The 22576-nt window shown below is 40.1% G+C and overlaps 1 protein-coding gene across 2 annotated transcripts in view; it reads right to left on the bottom strand.

Moving 5' to 3' along the window:
• LOC140341425 (GTPase KRas-like) overlaps positions 1–13268 on the bottom strand; it is a 13909-nt gene extending 641 nt beyond the window's left edge. The window contains exons 1-4 of one of the 2 annotated variants that reach the window (XM_072427201.1): positions 13116–13268; positions 8525–8655; positions 7282–7460; positions 5915–6074 (exon numbers count right to left, since the gene is read on the bottom strand). In XM_072427201.1, coding sequence (XP_072283302.1) covers positions 5915–6074; positions 7282–7460; positions 8525–8635 — 450 coding nt within the window. In that variant the 5' untranslated portion in view covers positions 8636–8655; positions 13116–13268. Of the gene's footprint in view, positions 1–5914; positions 6075–7281; positions 7461–8524; positions 8656–13103 lie in introns of both variants that reach the window. The other variant, XM_072427200.1, reaches the window with a different exon arrangement.
• Between the last annotated feature and the right edge of the window lie 9308 nt (positions 13269–22576).

Genomic DNA, 22576 nt, shown 5'->3' with positions numbered 1-22576 from the left:
GAAAAAAAAAAATCAAGTTAGTTCGCTGTCAAAGGAAGTATAATTTTTTTTTTGCTGTTAAAACAGGACAAGAAAGCCATTTTGCTTACACAACTCCTTTCCATTCAATATAAAACACTTAAATCTACAGTCAAACAACGGGACCATTATTTTTGTTGAACACCATATAAAAAACCATGGTGCTCAACATATCTGAAATTTAAAATGTCATGTGACCTGATGAATCGTACAGAACTTAACACATGTTCATCTATGCAATTCGTTAAAACTAAACTCTAGTCATAACTTTTGCAGGCTTCTATCAGGGTGTTCTCTCCTCTGCCCATTTCCCCCACCCCATGAATGCTACTCAAGACTGACTGAATCTTCCAAAGCTCTATGTGTATACCTGCCTCAGGCAAATGCACTTCACTCCTTATCAAGCACTCCCTTTCCCAGCTACACTGTTTACAGCCTCTCCCTTCCTTTCATTTGCTGCAGAAATTGTCTCGCTCAGAATGCAGTTATTCGTATGGGCCATCCCGGAATGCTCACTCTACAGAGCACGACTTAGGAATTTTGCTCCAGTGAGTCCTTTATCATGGAGGGCCTAGGGACCTTTTGCCTAGCTTTACAAGCCAGTTGTGACAGGGGGTGCCAGTGTATCTCCTCCCATAGTTAATGAGGAAATGAGATTCAGGAGGGAGCGGAATCAGCAACAGCAAGAAACAGCAGTGTACACAATATTTAATCTCCCCCATATCTGTCTCTAAACTTCACCAACAGTACATGTAAGATTTCTGAAGTAAATGTACAGCGCTACGAAATATGTTGGCGCTATAATGTTTATTAATAACAAAAATAATAATATGCATACTACTAGGCTTATCCCTTGTAGGCAATAGACAGTACTGACGCCTGGTGTCTGGTCACTGAGGCACCGATTCCTCCATTCCTGTTAAGTGGAAAGGAGACTGGTATTTTGTTGTGGCGTGCTGAATAAACAAAAGGGAATATTGAATTTGTGCAGGAGACTGGGCGCTGAGGATTAATGCCCGCATCCCTCTATGCGCTGGAGGAGCAACCTACAGCTGATATGGATACTAGAGAGTGAAGTGTATGTGCCTGGGGAAAGATACAAAGGAGAGAACAAATGTGTAAACTTACGCATATATAACTCTGGACTACACAATTGAAAATAATGAGAACCTTTACTGCTGCAGAGGGTTAAAGGGTAGAGTAAAAAGTTTGTTTTAGCAGACGTCCAAGCTTAATGTGAAATATTGGAAGGGAGGGGGCAGCTTGTGTATCAACCACTGGGTGAAGACTAATCTAGAACTATGACCTTACAGAGGAAGGACCAGGGGAGGCTCAGTTGCACAGTGGCAAAGAAAAATTAGAACTTTTAAATTATTCACTGTAGGCCTATAGGTTCACCTAAGAAACAGAGCCATAGCAAATAGATTCCTGACAATCACGCTCCTAAGTGGCAAGAAGTTGATCTGACATTCACGGTGCATATGATTTAAATGGCCCATCGATTCACTATTAAAGGTTTGGTAAAAGTCCCATTCACTGCTTTATAATTAAAACTGCACATGTTCTGTCTGCTCTGTCTGGGTGGGTAATGTCGGTGTATAGCCATAGTTACATAATAGGTTACACTGAAAAAAGACATAAGTCTATCAAGTTCAACCACTAGGGAAATATTCATATCCTAGATAAAAACCCTATAAGACATAGTTGGTCCAGAGGAAGGCAAAAAAACCCTGGTACAATTTGCTTCAACAGGGGAAAAAAATTCCTTCCTAAATCCATGAGGCTATGGGATGTTCCCTGGATCAACAGTCACTGTTATTTTTACTTTAAAGCCTTAATACCCAGTTATATTCTGTGCTTCCAGAAAAACATCCAGCTTTTTCTTAAAGCAATCTACAGTAGTTGCTGAAACTACTTCCTGAGGGAGCCAATTCACAGGGGCAGAATTATGTCTTGATTTCGGTAGTCTATTCCTCTTTTAATACAAGAAAGTATTTTGCTAGGTTTAGATATTGCAGCTTGGCATTGCATGCTGTTATTAAGTCTATGTTCTACCAGAACCCCCAGACCCTTTACCATTTCTGACTCCCCCAAGTGTATTCCCCCTAGACAGTATGAAGCATGCATGTTGTTAGCTCCCAAGTGCATAATTTTACATTTAACTATATTAAATGTCATTTGCCACTTAGCTGCCCAATCAAACAGTACATCCAGGTCTGCTTGTAGATTATAGACATCCTGTATGGACTTAATTCCATTACATAGTTTTGTGTCATCTGCAAACACAGAAATGGTACTTTTAATCCCAACCTCTATATCTATATCATTTATAAAGATGTTAAACAGTAAAGGTCCCAACACTGAACCCTGGGGTACACCACTATTAACCTTGGACCACTAAGTATGAATCATTAATTACAACGGACTGGATGCAATCTTTAAGCCATTTTTCTATCCATTTACAGAATGACTTTTCTAAACCTATTGACCCTAACTTGCATATTAACTGTCCGTGGGGTGCAGTGTCAAATGCTTTAGCAAAGTCCAAGTACGCTATATCAACTTCTATTACACCGTCTACCTGTTTACTTACTTCCTCATAACAAGAGAGAGTAAATTTGACAACTTCGGTCTTTCTTGAAGCCATGCTGACCATCACTTAAAATTATATTTTCTAGCAGAAACTCCTCTATGTGGTTCTTTATCAAACTCTCTAGGACATTTACAACTATGAACGTTAAACTAACCGGTTTGTAGTTACCTGGTAATGACTTTGCTCCCTTTTTGAAGATAGGAACCACATTGGCCCTACGGTACCTTGCCAGTGACTAAAGAGTCTCTAAAAATTAGAAATACTGGCTTTGAAATAACCGAGCTCAGCTCTTGCTATTAAAAGGCCATTGATATTACGAATATTTATGATAATATTTCTTTTGTGTACACAGAGCTTAAAAAACGTTCAGTAAATCTGCCTTTTCTCTATCCCCAATTACCAACCCAGTGACATTCTTTAAGGGGCCTACATGCACAGATCTAATATTTTTGCTATTAATATATTTTAAAAAATTTGGGGGGGTTTGCCTTACTTTCCTTTGCAATCTTTCATTTTGAAGTTTTGCACATTGTATCTCCTTTTTACATCTTTTTGTTATATTCTTTAATGTTTTCAAATGATGAAGCTGATCCTTCATTTTTATATTTTTGGAATGCCCTTTTCTTGTTCCTTATGGCTTTTTTTAACATATATTTTTCAGTGTGCTTTTGTAGAACAGACTTGAAACATTCCCATTTTTGTTCAGTGTTCTTTGAGGACAATATTGTCTCCTAGTTCAAATCACAGAGAGCCGCCCTTAATAATGGAAAATTTGCGCTCTTAAAATTTAATGTTTTTAACCTTTCCTGTTTTTGCTTCCTGTTTACAGCTTACATTAAATGAAATCATATTATGGTCACTGCTACCCAGATTCTTTTTTATATTCACATTTGTTATAAGCTCTGCATTGTTAGAAAGAACTAGGTCCAGCAGAGTATCATTTCTAGTTGGGGCTTCTATAAACTGTATCATAAAATTATCTTGTATTAAATTCACAAGTTTCCTGCCTTTTGCTGATCCTGTAGTACCATTACTCCAGTCAATGTCAGGGTAGTTAAAATCTCCCATGATTAAAACTCTTCCACTTTTTGCTGACTTTTCTATCTGTGCTAGTAGTTGATTTTCCATTTCTTCCTTAGCACTGGGGGCCTATAGCAGACTCCAATAATTGTGTGTATTCAACCCCACATTCAACTTCACCCATAATGCCTCAACCTCATCGCTTGTTCCATCCGCAATTTCTTCTTTCAGATTCACTTTTAGACCACTTCTCACATACAGACACCACCAACCTTTCGTTTGACTCTGTCTTTATGAAAGAGTATACCCAGGAATATTCACAGCCCAGTCATGCGAAGAACAAAGCCAGGATTCAGCAATGCCACCTAAGTCATAATCCTCCTCACTCATTAAGGCTTCCAACTCCCCTATCTTGTTTGCTAGACTTCTAGCATTGGTGAACAGGCTCTTTAAACCATTGCTGCATTTACCAGCATTGTTTTCCAAATCCTTTTGTTTTTCAGTACAACTAGTACTGAACAATCCAATGTTTGTTTATAACATGGAATTCTCCTTACAATTATCCATAACCCTCCCCCCAATTATCCCCAATCCACCATCCATTAGTGTCTGACCCCTGACTAACCTTTCTGCCACCTTATTTAACTGTCCCACCCCCCTCTGTCCTAGTTTAAATATCCCTCCACCATTTCCCTAAGTCTTCCCCTTAGCACAGCAGACGCCCTTTCATTTAGGTGCAAACCATCTCTGGCATACAGGTTGTACCCCAATGAAAAGTCAGCCCAGTGCTCTATGAACCCAAACCCTTCCCTTTTGCACCAGGACCTAAGCCATGCGTTTAGCTGTCTCAGCTCCCTCCGCCTTTCCTGTGTTGCGCATGGCACAGGCAATATTCCAGAGAATATAGCCTTGGAGGTCATTTTCTTCAACTTGAAACCTAGTTCCCTAAACTGATTTTTAAGGATCCTCCATCTTCCATCTATATTGTCATTGGTTCCAACATGGACCAAGACAGCCAGGTCCTGTCCAGCCCCTCCCAGTAATTTGTCCACTCGGTCCACCACATGCCGAACCCTGGCACCAGGGAGTCAGCAAACCATTCGGTTGAAGGGATCCGGGCGCCAAACTATTACATCCATCCCCCTGATCATAGAATCCCCTATGACTACCATTTGTCTTTTCCTTCCTGCGTTTCCCTCCCTAACACTACTAGATGTGCTGCTCTCTTGGCTGTTAGGGGTAGCAGTAAAATCTAGAGTTGCCACCACTGGGTCTGCCACCTGCACATCTTCACATAACTTTGAAAATATGTTGGGGTCAAACACAGGGGTGGCCTTTCTTCTCTGGGACCCCCTACCACTCCCTCTAGTTACAGTAACCCAACTCCCTACATGTTCATCCTGATTAACCTCTCCACCCTTCACATCTAAGCCATTACCTGCTTGCTCAGTGAGCAGGAGACCCCTCTCAAAGTGATCCAGTGATTTTAGTGTTGCAATGCGCTTCTCCAGGTCTCCAATGCGAGATACCAGAAAGGCGACTTGCTCACATCCGTCACAGCGGTATTCACCTAGGAGCTTTTGCTCCATTTGTGCATACATATGGCAGACTGTGCACTGAAGCAAACCTTTCACCTTGCTACCACTTATCTTCCCAGTTACATTGTTTGTCTGCTTACAAGGAGTTATAAAAGTTTACCTACAGTTTGTGGTTACTTTAAGGATTTAACTTTTAACTTTTGTTTTCAAAAGTACTCCTGTTTTTTCCAACTGCACTTGATTAAAAAGCCACTTGTTTCACCAGCCAAGCAGTAAGCAAACTCAAGGTGAGTCTGCCAGGAACTTAAATCACCTGTGAAGTCTTGACCACTCCCCCTTAGAGGTCAGCAAGGAAAAAAAAAGCTATTTAAAACAAAAACAGACAGTCAAGCAAACACAACTCCCAAATACACAATATCAGAGTCCTGTTTTTTCCAACTGCACTTGATTAAAAAGCCACTTGTTTTACCAGCCAAGCAGTGAGCAACTGACATGATGGGAAAACTGCCAGACAGAAGAATATAACATTAAAAAGGAAAAATAGAGATTTGACTTCTTTCCAAAGGGAGGAAGAAGGCACAGAAGTAGACATTATGTGGGTCATGTGAGGTAAAAGGATGAGTAGGGACCCTCAATTACTGTTAACAGAAAACAGCATTCTTGTCTGCAAGGAAAAGCAGGGAGGAATGAAACAGTAGTGGTACCATTTAGGCAACAGAACTTTTTGACAGAAATAGGAACATACCTGTCTCGTTTTGGCTGAGGTTTCTATGAATGGAATCCCGTAACTCTTTGCTAGCTCTTGTGCTTGTTTTGTGTCCACTGTCCGTGATGGGAGGTCACATTTGTTACCGACTAATACCATAGGGACATCATCAGAGTCTTTTACTCGGTTGATCTGTTCTCTGGGAACATAAAATGATCATAGTTATTTCCAAGTGATTACCGTCTTGTAAAAGTCAACATTTAGATTTTAGTAGATAATAGTGAGCTTAACCATTTACAGATTATTGAAGTCATGGGTCAATTTTTATATTTGGAGCCCAACTTAACCTTTTATTTAACATAGCTAAATACATTGCAGATGCATCATACAATATACAGGGAAGGAAGGGTGCATCATAGAAAAAGAAACAGTCATTGTCTACAGTATGCTGGTAGCTTCTTTACCAAGGCAGGGACTGCTTTCTAAAGAAAGAGAACTGTGCAAATTTAATCACTTGTTGTTTTGTGGTGTCCAAAAGGTGTGATGTCACCATCTCACTAAGCCTTTTTTGTGCCCAGTGAGAGATCATTATCACTTTTTTTGTGGTCACATACAACATATTTTTGGTGGCCTACTCACTATATCCCACAATGTCCTTCGTCTGCCCTGAAGAGAATTCTGCATTGTATTGAACAATTCAGACAATCAGTAAATACCTGGCATAGGTATTTGCTAGCGTTGCTAGGTACAGCGATATGTACACTTTACCCCTAGAACCCATAAAAGCTGTCTGTGTATGACCAAAGATTCCCCATACCCTGTTGCTTTAGGCACTGCCAACATAGTAAATAACAGGTACAGAGTTATGCAATATAATTTAGCATACTGTTGCTAAAAGTTGTTTAAAACCATAGTTTACACAAGCACCCTAAAGAAACAGGTCTGTCATTTAACTTACCTTCAAGCAGGTGCATTCCTTTTGAAGCTCAGTATTTACATTTATTTCTTCTATAACTAATCAGATATTACAATGATTACATATATGATTTGGGTCTCTGAATGCTAGTAAATACAAACAGTAGTACAAAGTTGAACTCCAGGTAGTTTTTTTTGGTATGTTTATTCACCCAATCACCCTACAACCCCTCCATGCTCTAGGCTCATCGTTTACACACTTCCTAGGTGGTCGCTGGGCTCACAGTGCTCCATAACTGAACAGGGCCCATTAGTCATTACAGCAGCCAGGTCTCAGTGCAGATTATTCAGTCAAGGAAGAATGCCCCGATATTACTTTGTATATAAGCAATAATAAAACCTTTATACCTATAACAAGAGATTTTTCAAAAGTAAAAAAAACAAAAAAAAAAAAAAAAGAAGAAGCTAAAGGCAGGATATATGCCTCTAACCTGTAATGGTGCACGTCCTCAAAGGACTTTGTGTTATTAATAGCAAAGACACACAGAAAGCCTTCTCCTGTTCGCATGTACTGATCCCTCATGGCACTATACTCCTCTTGACCTGCAGTGTCGAGAATATCCAGCAGACATGTTTCACCATCTATCACAACCTGCTTTCGGTATGAATCCTGCAGTGGTAAAAAGGAAGACAAATACAAGCTAAAATCTATAACCTTTTCCAAAGAGATTATTCCTTGAGTATTCACTTTGTCTTGGGTTTTTTGTTTAACCTTTTCATGACTTCAGATCACCGATGCCTAGATACCCTGATCAAATTTAGCAGCATTAGCATGTGTATGCCAAATTAATACATGACTAATGTGTTTACCCAAATCATACATAATATTCAGGACATGCAATGTTTTTTTTCCAGATCAATTTTTAGGTAAAAAAAAAAAAAATGTACAGAAAAGAAAAGTTAAACACAAGTTTCACACAGCCTAAATGGAGGAGCTTCCATACCCCCTGGTGTAAATTAATCCTAGGCTTCTGTTACTGGGGCTGCAAAAAAAACCTAAAAAACCTAACTCTTGTGTGCGAAGCCCTGATTTACACTTCTGAGTTGAATGCAAAAATCCCTCTAGAAGGTTTACTTTGAAATGCACCAAGCAGGGTTTATTTTTTTTTTTTATGGACAGATGGATGCAAACCTACTGTGACTTCATGTACAATCATGATAAAACTTGTAAGTTTCCAAGTGGATAAAATACTTGATAAGCACTGTACCTGCAGATTTTACATATGCAGGCCCTGCTTCTTGCTAGCTAGTGCTTCCAAAAGTCATGTCCTAATGTTCTCTTTCCAAACACTGGAGCAAATCGGTTTCAAAATTTTTACTAGAAGAGGTCACAGAATTCCAGGCAAACCGATAATACAGGGTTAAAATATAAATTATAGTGAATGATTTTAGCTACACAAGACTTTATATTTATTATACAGCCAGTTTTGTGATTAGTGCAGGCCTTTCATACTACACAATCACATTAATGATGTGTGGCTCAGTGATGATGAATAGTATATATTTCCACCCATGACCTGTTTTACTAGACAATAAATTGCCATCATGAACACCAAAGACGGAAGTTAGAAGCCGAACACTAAGTTTGGAATTCATTTACCAGAAAGTACTTTTAGGCTTTTATATAACTTTGGCTAATTTTATCAAGTCATCATAAATAAATGTTCCGCTTACCTCAATAGTAGGATCATACTCATCAACAAAGTGGTTCTGGATGAGCTGGATGGTCAGAGCGCTTTTACCCACGCCTCCAGCACCAACCACGACAAGCTTGTATTCAGTCATTTCACTTGCAGCAATCCTGCCTAGAGCAAAACAAGATAAAAAGTTCATATTTAAAAAATAGTTGATTTTTTTAAGACTTCAGTCTGTTTCCAGCCAAGAATGGTCAAGGGCAAAAAAAAAAAAATGTATATATAAAACACACATACAAACACATACTGTACATCTCTGCCATATGCCCATTACAACCCTGCCAACTGCTTTTTTTTTTTTTTTTCAAACAAAGACTAATCATTCTGTAATCCAAGATAAGGGCTGAATCAGATGGGTGGATAATGAGTGGTTGGCAGTCACCCAACTACCACCTCCTATGTTAAAAACATGAAGGAGGTAGTAGACAGAATGCCTGTCACATTCAGCACTTAGGATCATGACAGCTCATTAGGAGAACACAGATTATGCATTTGTATTTATTTTTTTACACTAAGATATCAAAAAGATTCCAATGATATAATAAAATAAGCCAAAAGAAAGCAAAAGGTTCATCGCTTGGTCGTTACTAGATGCTGCCATGCATGAGTGTACAAAGTTACAGATAACATTGTTCTATGCTGTAGTAACATGCACACTGTGTAAAAGAACAGGTAAATTACTATATTTGTGGGGACCAGCACTAGCAGAGCATATATGCCTAGGACTGCTTGCCGTGGACCCGGAAACATCAGCAGTGAAGATGGCAGCTGCAGAGGATGCAATAGTGACTGGACTTGCCATCGCTCTAAGACACTTTGAAAAAGGTAAATGTTTACTATAATTGAAACGCATTCTGTACATACTTGCCTTTTATGGCAAAAGTGCACTCTTACAAGTGTGGGGCTATTTCCACTTTAAAGTCACAACAAAAGGCAGAGAAAAAAATGGTCATAATAATTTATATCTAAACCACTAACCATGTGTACGTGGAACCTAACAACAACATTGCAGAGAATACTTTATAGAAGGTGACACAGTTGAACTACCTGCAATCTTCAGGAAGTGGATTTTAAAAACACTATTCAGGGTCATCTCTTAAAAACAAATCTGACACAGGTAGAAACCAGTAAAATTCAATTTGGAAAGCTGCCAATAAAAACAGAATTTAACAAGGTATTTGTTACAGAGACAAGAAACAATGATGAGCTTAAACAATAAAACTATCCGCCCAATATGTTTCAGGTCCCATCTCTACCTCGAAAACAGCTCTGGCCCATCAAGACATTAATTCTTCAAGACCTTCAAAGATGCCCTGCTCTGTGGTCCAGTTCTGACACTCAAATGAGTTTTGCAAGCACCAATATTGGAGTGAGGCTACACTGTAAACTGCAATGCACAGTGTGTTGTTTGGTTTGACCAATTTTACTCATTGCCAACATTAGGTTTTTCAGCAATTTGTGCTATTGTAGCTCTTCTGTGAGACCTGTCCAGGGAAGTCCATTCTTTGGGCAACTGTTGGTGGTTATTACCAACTGAAGATCAGACATTCAGCCAAACAGTGTGTCCTTTATTCCTGAAATTACTACTGAAAAACATCAATGTACTTCCAGGTAATTAGACTTTTAAAAACTTTAGGATACCCCCCCCCCCCAACACATACTTTTAATCCAAAGAATGAAAGAACAACTGAAAGCAATTTTTGCCACAAAACACATTTAGGAGACATCCTGTTGCCTATTGAATCAAGCTTTAAGCACCTTCAAAGGAAGATTTCAGTGTGATAAAGTCATAGCAGCTTTTCAGATTAGGCCAGCAAAGGTCTTTTCAAGGAATTATGGGCAGTTCAGGCTTTAAGGAAACAAGTTCCTTTATTCACTACAGTATATTGGAGAAGATGGCTAAAAATGAATTCAGTGTTAAGACAGTTCTGATAGGAAAAATACAATGCTGGGTTTAAACAAGTAGAACAGTTCAAGCTCAACAGTCGAAAAAAATGGCCTTTTAACAGAGTCTGAACCAGTATTGAAGACCAGTAATGCGACCAGAAAGGTTGGGGAAAAATTGGAGGCTTTCTTCTATCAATAAAAATGGCTGTGCTCCAATCAATATATCCTTCAGAACTTCAGGTTCATTGAGATTTCTGCAAACATCCATCCTTAGGGCAGCACGGTGGCTCAGGGGTTAGCACTCCGGCCTTTGCAGCACTAGGTCCCAGGTTTGATCCCCAGCCAGGACATTATCTGCATGGAGTTCTCCCCGTGTCTGCGTGGGTTTCCTCCGGGTACTCCGGTTTCCTCCCACATCCCAAAAACATGCAGTTAGGTTAATTGGCTTCTCCCTAACAATTGACCTTAGACTACATTAATGACATATGACTATGGTAGGGACATTAGATTGTGAGCTCCTTTGAGGGACAGTTAGTGACACGACTGCGTAGTATGATGGCGCTATATAAATACTGTATAATATTAATAATAATAATCCTTACAGCAGGTGGGAGTAATGGGCAGGAAAGCTTCCAGGGGAACTGAGGGACCAGTCACCCTGCAGCACATAGCACAGATGTGTGGTCTCAATGACTGACTATGCTGGAGAAAAAGCCTCTGAAGAGTCAATTTGGAACACAAAAACAATGCAAATAAACCTTTTTTTTTAGGCAGACACATTAAAAAAAGAAACAACAATATTAAAATCATATGTTCAATATTACAAACCACCAAAAAACACATTTTATGCCCCAATCACACCACAAGCAAGAATGGTGCAGCGAGGGGGATGCAACATGCTACAGTGTATCTCAATGCACTGTTATAGTTATTATATACTTGGCTTACTACATTAATAATGGATTTTACAGCACTGGGCAAACAACAGATACAATACATTTTAATACTGATACAGTATGTCTCAATATTACAATACATCAATTTCTAATTCCCTAATGGATGCCACACTCAAAAGTACCTTCTCACAGTCATAGATGGAGAGGAGAAACTAATCTATTGTACTATAGAGGTAAAGTACCAATACTTACGTACCAATAGGGAAATGTTAGGAATTATCTGGGGTGGATGATAGCTAGCCTGATGGGTTCTTGACCTAAACCCAGAGCAAGACCATAGCACAATTTCACATGCATCCACACAAAGCAGGGCCTGGGCGCAATTGCCAGGTCCTTGTGCTGTCAAATGGGGTCACACCATAGATGTGCAATCGCAAATAATACTTTGTATTGTTAGGAACTGCTGGCAACTGTTGAAGAGAACCATCAGGGATCAGAGAAGGGCTAAATCATTTATGTACTGGAGAAGAACCCCACAGGGGCCACATACATTCGCTTTTTGATCGATTGTAAATTATTTCTTCATTTACTGCTGCTTAGTAGGAAAATGTGTAGATCTAATCCTCAAAACTGGCACTTAGAACTCCTAATTAGACTTCCAGCCTTTATAGAAATATTTAATGGATAAATATCCATTAAATGCCTGGTAGTCAGTGAGAAGAATGTCACAAATTACAAATTTCTCAAGTTACCCCCAGCAAACGCTGAAGGAATGCTGGGGTTCCAAGGAACCATGGTTGGGAAACATTGCTTCAAAAGAATTAGATATATTTATCACTTTAAAGCGGAATATCCAGGCGCCCACCCCCAAGTACCTAACCAACATAAATGATCCTTTCGCTCACCTAATTTCATGGGCATGTCTCAGTCTTCCCCCCTGTCTTCTCTCCATTTACATGCACAAGGCAGGGACCTTCTATGAGAGTCAACATCACAACCTACATAACGCAGACACTTCCTATAGGGTGACCAGCACCGGGGTCCTCTCAGGATCCACTAGTTAGTCTGCAGCTGATATACATATGAAGAGATCAGCAGCTGTGAGGAACCAGTAATCCCCAGATACGGCGATCACCTGCAAACTATCTACTGGATCCTGGGAAAATGTTAACACAGGCAAGAGACCTGAAGAGTGGAGAGAGTTTTAAAATGCGCCAGAAGGTATTTAGAAAATTAAAAGTATTATATTTAAGAGCCTGGACAAGATTATAACAGATAGAAAAAAAGAAACCTGTCAAGAAATCTGTGTTCTATCAAAGTTCTCTTCGCTTCCTGTCCATGACACATCAGGAAGTCAGAAAAGATTAGGTGGGGGGGGGGGGGGGGGGGGGGGGGGGGGGGGGGCAGCTTGGAAAACTTAGCTTCATTCCTGTGAATTCTGAATTATTGGACTTTCAATTCTTTCCAGGTGGGATGCTGAGAACAACAACAACAATGATGTTGCCTGCTCCACACTACCACACTCCTATACAAAATGGGGGGGGGGGGGGTGTCCCATTTAAAATCACTGTTCACATGACACAGGGGGAGGAGCTGACAGATTTGGGGTTTCTCAGACATTGCTAATACTTCTCACTGAGAAGCTTCAGGTATGAACGTTTAATAGGTGTAGAGGGCCTGGATATGAAGTCAGCACAGAGCAGTCATCCCCTGAGGCAGGGAACAGCTGACAGAAGTATGGAGGGGAAGGGTATTTCCAGCACAGCCACTTCTTACCGATCTGCTGACCTCGGTGTCTGCCTGTAGCTCCTTTTTCCCTTCTGACTCCCGGCTTTCTATCCCGGGTCACAACTTCTCAGCAGGTCCCATTCTCCAACATTATATTTTTCCACCCGCAGAGCTGACACCAGGGATCCGGAAGTGCCCACAGCCCCGATTACATAGACGCGCCCAATCACACGCTGACGTTTCTGTGTTACTTCCGGTTGGGAGAGAACCAATCAGCATCGGGAGGTTGCTGACTGGCAGGACGCGCTCCCTCCCCTCCGGCTAACTCAGAGCTAGGTAGACCAGTGTAGGACAATAATGCAGGAAGGAGGGAGCTTTGGAGTGATGTGGCGTTCAGTGACGGCTCGCAGGCTGCTAAAGTTGTAAACAAACATTTATATTTACAATTTAAATGGCCATGCAACAGGGTAAAAACGTCACTGAGCAAATATTACTCTTCTGAGTAATGTAAGGTTCTTGCATATCTCCTGCTGTATAAGCAACAGGACGTTCTTGTATGGCATCAAAATGTACAGGAAGAATAAATGTTCATTCTTTATTCACCAGAAAAGTCTTCTCAAAATGATATCTGCATATAGACTATGTGATGCTTATTATTTACATTTAAAAACCTCCCTCTTGTTGAAATGTGAAAACCCTTTGCTTGCTGTTGGGTGGCACCATTTTGGAAGTGATCAGAACATGAACTCACCAGCCCTTGAAAATAATAGATTCTTTATTACTTGATCAATATCACAAAGTGTTGAAAAACCACTGTTTAACTGCTATGCAGAGTCCCTTACTCAAAGCAGCCATAGCTATCACTTAAAGCAGCCCCCCCCCCCAAAAAAAAAAAACCTGTTTTACTGGTGAGGAGCCCTCTATCCCTTAATGCAAACTGATTACAGTAGGTTCCAACTTCTCTCTTCTTTATACCCATCTTCTTTCATCACATTCACCCTCACATTCACTTTTTTGTTACATTCTAGGAAAGCCACTTATGATGCATGCCCAATATCACCCATCCGCAGTTGGAGCAGCCCACAGCCTCTTGGGATATGTGATGTATGTATGCCAGGAGGCTGCTGGTTTTCCTTTAAGTCTCTACCACCACCTAAAATGTTATGTAGGAAGAGGCAGAGAGGTTGGGCCAGCATAGACGGTAGTTAGACTAATTAGAAGGATGTGCTTGGCAAATGTCTACCTTTTTATGTCCTGAAGAAACATCTGTTTGTTTTACCGTCATTCGTCAAACAATTCTATACCGTGTCATTAGTCAAACAATTCTATACTCTTCTTATACTCTCATACTTTATTAAGGGAAGCTGCATCCTAGAGGTATTGAATATTTAAGTTATAAGTTTTTCACCCACATTTTCTTGCCCAAACAAAGGGAATGCCTGGAATTTGTCTTATATCCCTATGCAGATTTCCAGGAAAATCAGTGAACCAAGGTGTAGCCTGGACATGGATGCATGAGCATGAGTTTCAGTGAGTCCCCCACCAGTAAATCCTTCTAGGCTACCAAACACCTGTTTGACAGATATGCCAAGGAAGAGGAAAGAAAGTTTATTTTAGACACAGAAAATACAGAAGAACCTGTTCCTCACAAAACTGACTAACAATTGCAGGCTAGGAAAAAAATTAGGTTTAAACGCCGCAGGTTCAAGACAGGGTTCATCTCCTTCCCCAGCTTCACCAGTACAGGACATGGACTCATAGTCACCATAATCTGTTCCCCGAAAGTAATATTACATGGTGGTTTTTACAAAACTTCAAAAATTGTTTTTTTTATATTTAAACCAACAGCATTTTTTTAAATTATAATTCAATAAATCAAGAAACAGAAAATATGAAAAAAAAATCTGTGACAAACCAATAAACACAAATGATATACATGCATGGACACAACATGTCAAAAAGTCCATATCTGTTAACATTATGGGACATACTATAGAAGATAAAGGTCCATTGATCATTGAGGTGCAGATCCATTTGAAGACTCCCAGTATAAAATGGTAATATACGTTTTACGGAGCCTGGTTCACTTCATGAGATATTGTTAAAGTAGCATGTTTATGAGTATCCTAAAAATTAGTTTTGTTCAAGCCATCAAAGGAAGAAATGGTATCCATGCTGTTGAGGTACAAAAGAAAAAAACCTAAAGAAGACCAATCATGATACAACTACTCTAATTGCTAAACAATGAAACTATGAAATAATCACTACAAGTAAATATGCAATAGCCCAATTAGCAAAAAAGATGTTACCAAAGTGGGGTAGATCAAGTTATTGCTAGTATTTCTCATAATAGGTAAAAAAACTTAAAGTGAAACTGTCTTTAAAAAAAAAATACAACTTACCTTTACAGATGGAAAGCTGTTCATCCCTACGTGATCCTAGTCAAGTCAGTCCACACGGTCCCGTCTTCTTCGGTATGGACTGGATACCGAGTGGCATCATCTTCTTCAATTCTCTTCCTGGTTCTTCTTCCTACGTCACTTGATCTTGCACTGCACAGGTACAAGTTCTGTCACGCTTGGGGAGACAGGGTCACTAGGGGGCGCTATGGCTTGCACAGAGGTGTTATGAACCCTGAGAAGAGTCAAGACGCAGAGTCTAATCAGTACTCAGGTCTTCTCCAGAGCCTCTAGGGGTTAGGATGCTGGGCTGCTGGTTACTACCAGGTTGCTGTCCTTGTGCACACCAGGGTGGGTAGGATGAAACACGGTACCAAATCACTAGGCAGAAGAATTGTCAAGGAAGGCCAGGGTCAAGGCAGGAAGCAAGCAAGAGAGGTCAGGTCACAAGCCAGAAGTCAAATACCAGGCATCCAGAATAGATGGGTGACACAGGGGCCACTGCAGACACAGGGAACACAGGAGACAATGAAAGCAACAGGAGGCACAGGTGACACAGAAATATCTACAGACTGAGGGGAACACTGGAACAGCACAAGGGAATGGGCTGGGAAACAACAGACTGGACAACAAGGGGTTAACACGGGAGCTGGACAGGTTAAAGCACTAAATTACCTAACAGGTGTACAGGAAATGTTGAGCAGAGCTAGGGAGCTTGGCACTAGTGGAGACACGTTGCACGAATGCTAAGTGCTGTGTTTGAGCTATCTAAACAGCCAAGGGTGATTGAGAGGCTATTAACTGATTGGCCAGTGGGAGGGGCAATACTGATTAAATCTGGAAGAGTAGGCCTGCCTGGGCTCAGAATTGCAGGCATGCACAGGAGAGAGGCGCCTGTGCTTTAGCAAGGAAGAGGTAATTTTGGCAAGTTCGGGTTACACGCTTCTGGAAAATGGGAAACAAAAGTGCCGATCTCACTGGGCATGCAGTGTGAAACCACCTTCATGTTTCTTTGAATTTTTAGGTCTTTTCCAGTTTTTGTTTAAAAGTTCCCATAGACTTTGTGAGACCTGGCTGTTGGACATTTTTCCTGGCTCTGCATTTCTAGGTTTCTTGGTCTTCTCTACCTCAGCATAGTCCTTCTGACCCCTGGATTCTTGTAAGTCAAGCCTCTTGAAGGATTCAAGGAACAGTTAATTTTTGCCACATGGATCTGGTCTAGAAAACTGGACTTAGTAGCTTTCATTATGTGTTTTCATTGGTTATTGAACATTCCCTGAAGGTTCTTTTGGGTGTAACTAGTTTGCAAGAGACCTTTTACACTCTTATATTTATGGGAAATCATGCAGTGTGCTCTACCCCTCCCTTAGGCTCCTGATCTAGAGATCTTTGAATAAATGTACAATGTTTTGTTCTCCATAGTAGTTATGATTTATTACAAGTTCGGTTGTTGTTTAGGCTCCCTTCCATGCTTGCCCTGCTGGTTACCTGGTGTTCTTTAGTCATACAGTGGTGTATAAAGCCTCAAATTTCTGCTGCATGATGCCCTAGTAAGTGTTTATACAATTACTCTGCTCTGTTTACTAAAGCTTCGGTTCCCACCCCCCTGATCAGTTTTCCTGACCCTGTTCCCTGCTCTTAGAGAAAGGTTGTGACCTTTTTTAGGGACGAAGAACTTACACTTTGTATGAGCAAGTTGTATCTTTTGATTCATTCTTTGGTCACAGTTTTCATTTGTTTTTGGTGGCTTGTCATACATTCAGACTTCTTTTACCAGTGTCTGAGGTATCAGATTTCTTTTTTCCTCTGGACACTGGTAAATCTCAGTTTTTGTAAAAACCTTATTTTTTTGGAGTCCATTTAGAGACACAGGTCCCACAATTCACTTACAAAGGTATGTTCTTGTAGTAACCACTGTTGGGTATCACCTACCCCACCAACCTTGCATTTGTTTCTAACCAATTTTTATTCCCAATGGAATGGATTGAAGTCTTTCTACATCAGGAGCAGAAGATGCAACTGTTTTTTGAAGCCTGTGAAAGCTTTATATCCACATTATATGCTGAGCTAGTTCCTGTACACCTGTTGCCTTATTTAGTGTTTCCTCTGTCCAGCTCCTGTGTTAACCCCTTGCAGCCAAGTTTGTTGTTTTCAGCCAATTCCTTTGTGCTTTTCCAGTGTTCCTCTCTGTCTGTGGTTATTCCTGTGCCTCCGGTTGCTTCCAGTGTCTCTTGGGTTCCCTGTGTCTGCAGTGACCCCTGTCCATTTCCTGGATCCCTGGTATTTGACTTCTGGCTTGTGACCTGACCTCTTGCTTGCTGCCTGCCTCGACTTGGCCTTCCGTGACAATTCTTCTGCTTAGTGTTTTGGTACCATGTACCTCTTGCCCACCCTGGTGTGCCCAACGACCACAACCTGGAGGTAACCAGCAGCGCAACATCCTAACCACTAGAGGCTCTGGAGAAGACCTGGTTGCCGCTTAGACTCTCTGCCTTGGCCTTCTATGGGCTCACACCCCTTTTTTGCAAGTCATAGTGCCCCCTGGTGGCCCTCTCCCCCCAAGCGCGACACAAATAGTCCTGGCTGAGATTCTACCCTGTGACCTAGCTCTGCAAAGGTGAGAGTGACATTCGAACATACCACATAGTATCTCTATAGAGTTGTTGAGAAACATCCACTATATCCCTGAAAGTGATATCTTTTTTTTTCATTTATTTTTCTTCTTTTTACCTGTTAGGAGTCGCTCTTCTGGCCAGCAATACTAGGCAGTGTCCCACCGCAGTAGAGCTCGCTCGGCCTTTTCTGCCGGCAGTGGTGCCCGCAGCAGCAGAGGAGATCTAGGGATTGGTGCTCTGCAGCGTGTTTCCCTTTGTTTTCCTTGTTTCCCTTTAGCTGTGTTTTTTCTCTGCACTAAGACTGCACTAATTAGCAGCTGATTAGCAGAATAATTCCTGAACAATCCCATGCTGCCCTTTGCTGCTGGGACTTTATAGCCTCTCTGCTCCCAGTCCCCAGTGTCTTTTTGTAGTGTTTAGGTGGGCTAATCTGTGCTGGAGAGATTCTCGTGTGATTTTCTGTTGAACATTGCCTGTTCCCTGACCAATTATTTGTACTCACCCTGGACTTACCTTTGCCTGTGACCCTGACTCTGTTGGTGCCTACTCCCTATGTACCTCGTTTAGTGGACTGATCCTCCTTGTATGAATTTGGCTTTGTACTCTGGATTGCCTGGTAGTTCTTCTACTGCTTATCTGTGGGCCCCTGGTCTGCTGCCAGCTCATTCCCACACAATCCCAGACAAGGGGCTATCGTGTGCTGGAAAATGCGGAAAATGCAACCAGTCTCCCGAGGCAGGGTGGGGGTTTACTGAAGGTGAAGACTGCAACGTTAGATTTGGGGACCGACGTCTGGTGAATACTGGTTCTGACTAGGACCTCACATTATCATTCTTTTTCTAATAGCATTGTGGTGTCACCACCAGCCAAGAACCCTTTTCCATTTAGCATTGTAATGAATGGAGGATCAACAATACTGCAATCTTAGTAACATTTTTGTTAAAAAACCCACATTATCATAAATGGTTACATAAGTTTTAAATATTATTATTAGTTTTATTTATAATAGTGGTAACTTACTACACATTAAAGCTGGTAGATGGTTAACAGTTTTGTTTGACAACTTTTTTTGTATCTTATATCCTTACATTTTTTATTTCTGTACTCTGTACATCCTCAGGTCCTTTTCTTTTTCATATAGATGCTTTTTACATTGCTAACTGCTCTCATTATTTCATCTCAGTAGGTAAAGAGATATAATGTTTTCAAATTAAATAAATTGAATTAGTGGAGATGGAATTAACAGTGCCCTCTTAATACCTAAGTGCTCTTAAACTTGGGTATTGCCTAATTGTAGAGCTACTGCTTGATGGAAATTACTGGAAATGTGGACTGCTCTTTGGAACCATTTTAAAATGATGAAGTTTAGTCAGTCTATAGCCCCTTAAATAACCCAGGAACTTGAATTAAATTACACTGAACTCTAAGTGCTAGGAAAACATTGCAGATGAAAAGTGGTATTTAGTGCAAAGTGAAGTCTTTGCATTTTTCTATAGTACACTAAAGTAGGTACACCTGTGGCACAAAAAATGCCTGTTCTGAATTTACAGTTCATCATATGTGATATTCTTATGGGTCCAGTTTTTACTGTCAATCAACTCCTATGCTAATTATGTGGAAACACCATGAACAGTACATGTTCTGGTGATGGACACTGCTCTAATGTTTTTTTTTCTCAAATCATTCTTCATTACAGTCGCAAGCCCTATACAAATATATACTAGTAAAACATTTAAACAGAACTAGCCAGTTGGTTAGCTAGCTTGTTTATTTGTGTTTTTTATATTTATATATTTTAAAGTATCAGACAACAACTTGGTTGGGTACATTCTTCTTTCCTGTTCTGTGGTTTTAATCCCATTATAAGCATTGGTTGGAACCCAAGAAAGTAGGGCATTGTTCAATCTGTTCTTCCTTCTGCAGGAATAACAAAGATTTGGACTAAATTGGTACCCTAAATATTGTCATATATGTTATGATTTATGACATAAATTTGCTATATATATATGTCTTCTTTAATCTTAAAATAATTTAAAAAAAATTAGTCACCTCGCCATAAGTTACACTGACAATGGCCAATAAGCATGAAAAGGCTGTATGTTAGAAGAAAAAAAAAAATTTATCTATTTGCTATAAACCCACAGATTTGGTGCATATTTGGCCACTGGGACATAAAAGGAATGTTTATATATTTTTTGTTAAGGAATAACCATTTAGGTAATTTGAAATGTGTTATATTTGTGCTAATTACAGCTTGTGCGATTTAGAAGTTTGAGTGTAGATACAAGTTTTTGGACATAATTTTATCATATACCGTACATCATCATTTTATTAATTACATTGCATCAGGACATCACATTGAGGCTCGTATGGCACTTCATACTAGGATGTCAGCATACAAGAGGCAGACTAAAAACTATCAGCTCCAAAAGGCTTCATAGAAGGATAGATGTGGATTCATTATAAGAAAGACACTCTTTAATCTGAGGTATTGATTTCTCCTAGCTGCAACCCATCTCTTTTTTTTTCCTGCCATTGTTTCAGTGAGTAGGATGGGTGGGATACAACATAACATCATTGTAGTGTCTTCTAGTGGAAAATGTTAATTAGTTTTAATGGCATTGAGAAGAGAAAACATTCATCATAGGCATGGGACATATGATAAAATATAATAACCTAGGCAGATAATATTGCAATCTGTTGCCCGTCGAGCCCATTAAAATTCTTGAATGTTAACATGCACTCTATGAAACCAACTGTCCTACCATTCTGCAGATGCCCTACTTTGGCAGTGGCTAACTTTCTGTACTGCTTGGATAGGGAGAAACAACACTATTAGGATTGTTCTGTCAGAGCTCCTTTTCTTATTATCTGCCCTTCCCATCCCTATTCTACCACAGGTTCTGTGGCAACATCAAACTAAAATTTTCAAGTATATATGTTTCAGTGTTTCGGGGGGGTTGGCAGTTCCTTGAAATTGCAAAGGAGACCAGAGAGTCCCTTAGAAAAATCATATGCCCTGTCTCACTAACCCCTCTGTGTTTCTTCAGACTCTTGTGCTCCCAAGCACATGCTCCCAATACAGAATGTTTCCTCTATCTATAACTTCTGCACAACTATAATCTTTTACTTATAATAAGCCCTCCCCTTTATGTCTCAGAGAGAATAATTTGTCTTTATTACCACCATTAAATGTTTGTCCTGCCGCAAAATTTTCTAATCCAGCTTTCCACCCTTGATACGTCAAAATTGCATATTGGTTTGGTAGGTATTTTTGGAATGCAATATTTGTTGGGACATTTTTTAACTAATTTGGCTTTATATGGAAGTCTGGGTTTTCATGTGGTTTTGTTTTTTTTATTTTGTCATGTAAATTTAGTGGTGTCTGTGCGGTCTTTATATTTTAATGTGACCTTTTAGCAAATTGGTTTATTTTAAATAAAATTTTTTAAAAAAAATTTTGTTGTTTGTTTTTTGAGGGTTTGTTTTTATGTAATCTCCGAGGACCTACAACTTAAAAAGTCCATTATGCTTATTTTTAAGCAGTTCCCTTCTATGAATTGTTTGAAAGGCTAAAACCAGCACAACTGCCTTATTAAAACTCAGTTGTTTGATGCGCATAGTTGTGCGCCAAACCTTAGGAGTGTGATGCGCACTGTTGTGCACCAAAGCATAACTGCTATGTGTGCGTGAACTGGGTTCTATCAGTTGAAAAATGCGCCAGCCAATTTTTTTTCAGAGAAGGATCCTTCTTCCAGTAAGTTTTTCTTTTAATGTGTATATGGTTTGTTTTGCTTCATGTGCACTAATGTATGTACATAAATGCATATATAAATAAATATAAATAAATGTACATGTATGCATACATATAAAAGAGAAATTATAGGAAGCAATAGGCAAAAAGGATTTTTTGGGCATATTACCTAACATGCTTCAAATTGAAAAGATTGCCTATTTCTTCCTTTGATTTCTGATGTCATGGGCTTGGCTCCAAGCAACATTCATGGATGATATTGCTTCTGGTTAAAGCAGGAATCCACCTTTATGTGCTTTCACTACCTACCACTGAGGTGAGTAGGTCAATATATAGTGGGCCAAGGTCTAAAATGCCATTCAAACCTGCATAAACACCCTGAAAGGCTGGAAAAGCAAGAAAATATTTTTGCCAGAAAGTGTATTTGTCCTTGGAAGTTTTAGATACTTGCACCATTTGTTTTATGTAAACACCTAAATAATGCATACAATCCAGTATTTAACCCCCAGACCGTTAAGCCCGACCTTCGTACGGGCTAAAAAAAGTTGCTCTTTTCGTTAAGCCCGGGATTTTCCGTACATTAAAATCCCCACTTACCCAGGTAAGTGGAGATTTTAATGTAGGGAAAATCTCGGCCCCCCTGTGCTCATCCAGCGTCGGGTTCGTGTTCCAGCATCGTCCTCCGTCGATCGTCGTCCGTTGGTCTCCCTCTCCAGCGTCGGGTGCCTTCTCGTATACCAGCGGGACCAGGTA

Source organism: Pyxicephalus adspersus, chromosome 11, assembly GCF_032062135.1.
Source record: "Pyxicephalus adspersus chromosome 11, UCB_Pads_2.0, whole genome shotgun sequence".
NCBI classification, from domain to species: Eukaryota; Metazoa; Chordata; class Amphibia; order Anura; family Pyxicephalidae; genus Pyxicephalus; species Pyxicephalus adspersus.
This window is presented reverse-complemented; position numbering and strand designations above follow the sequence as displayed.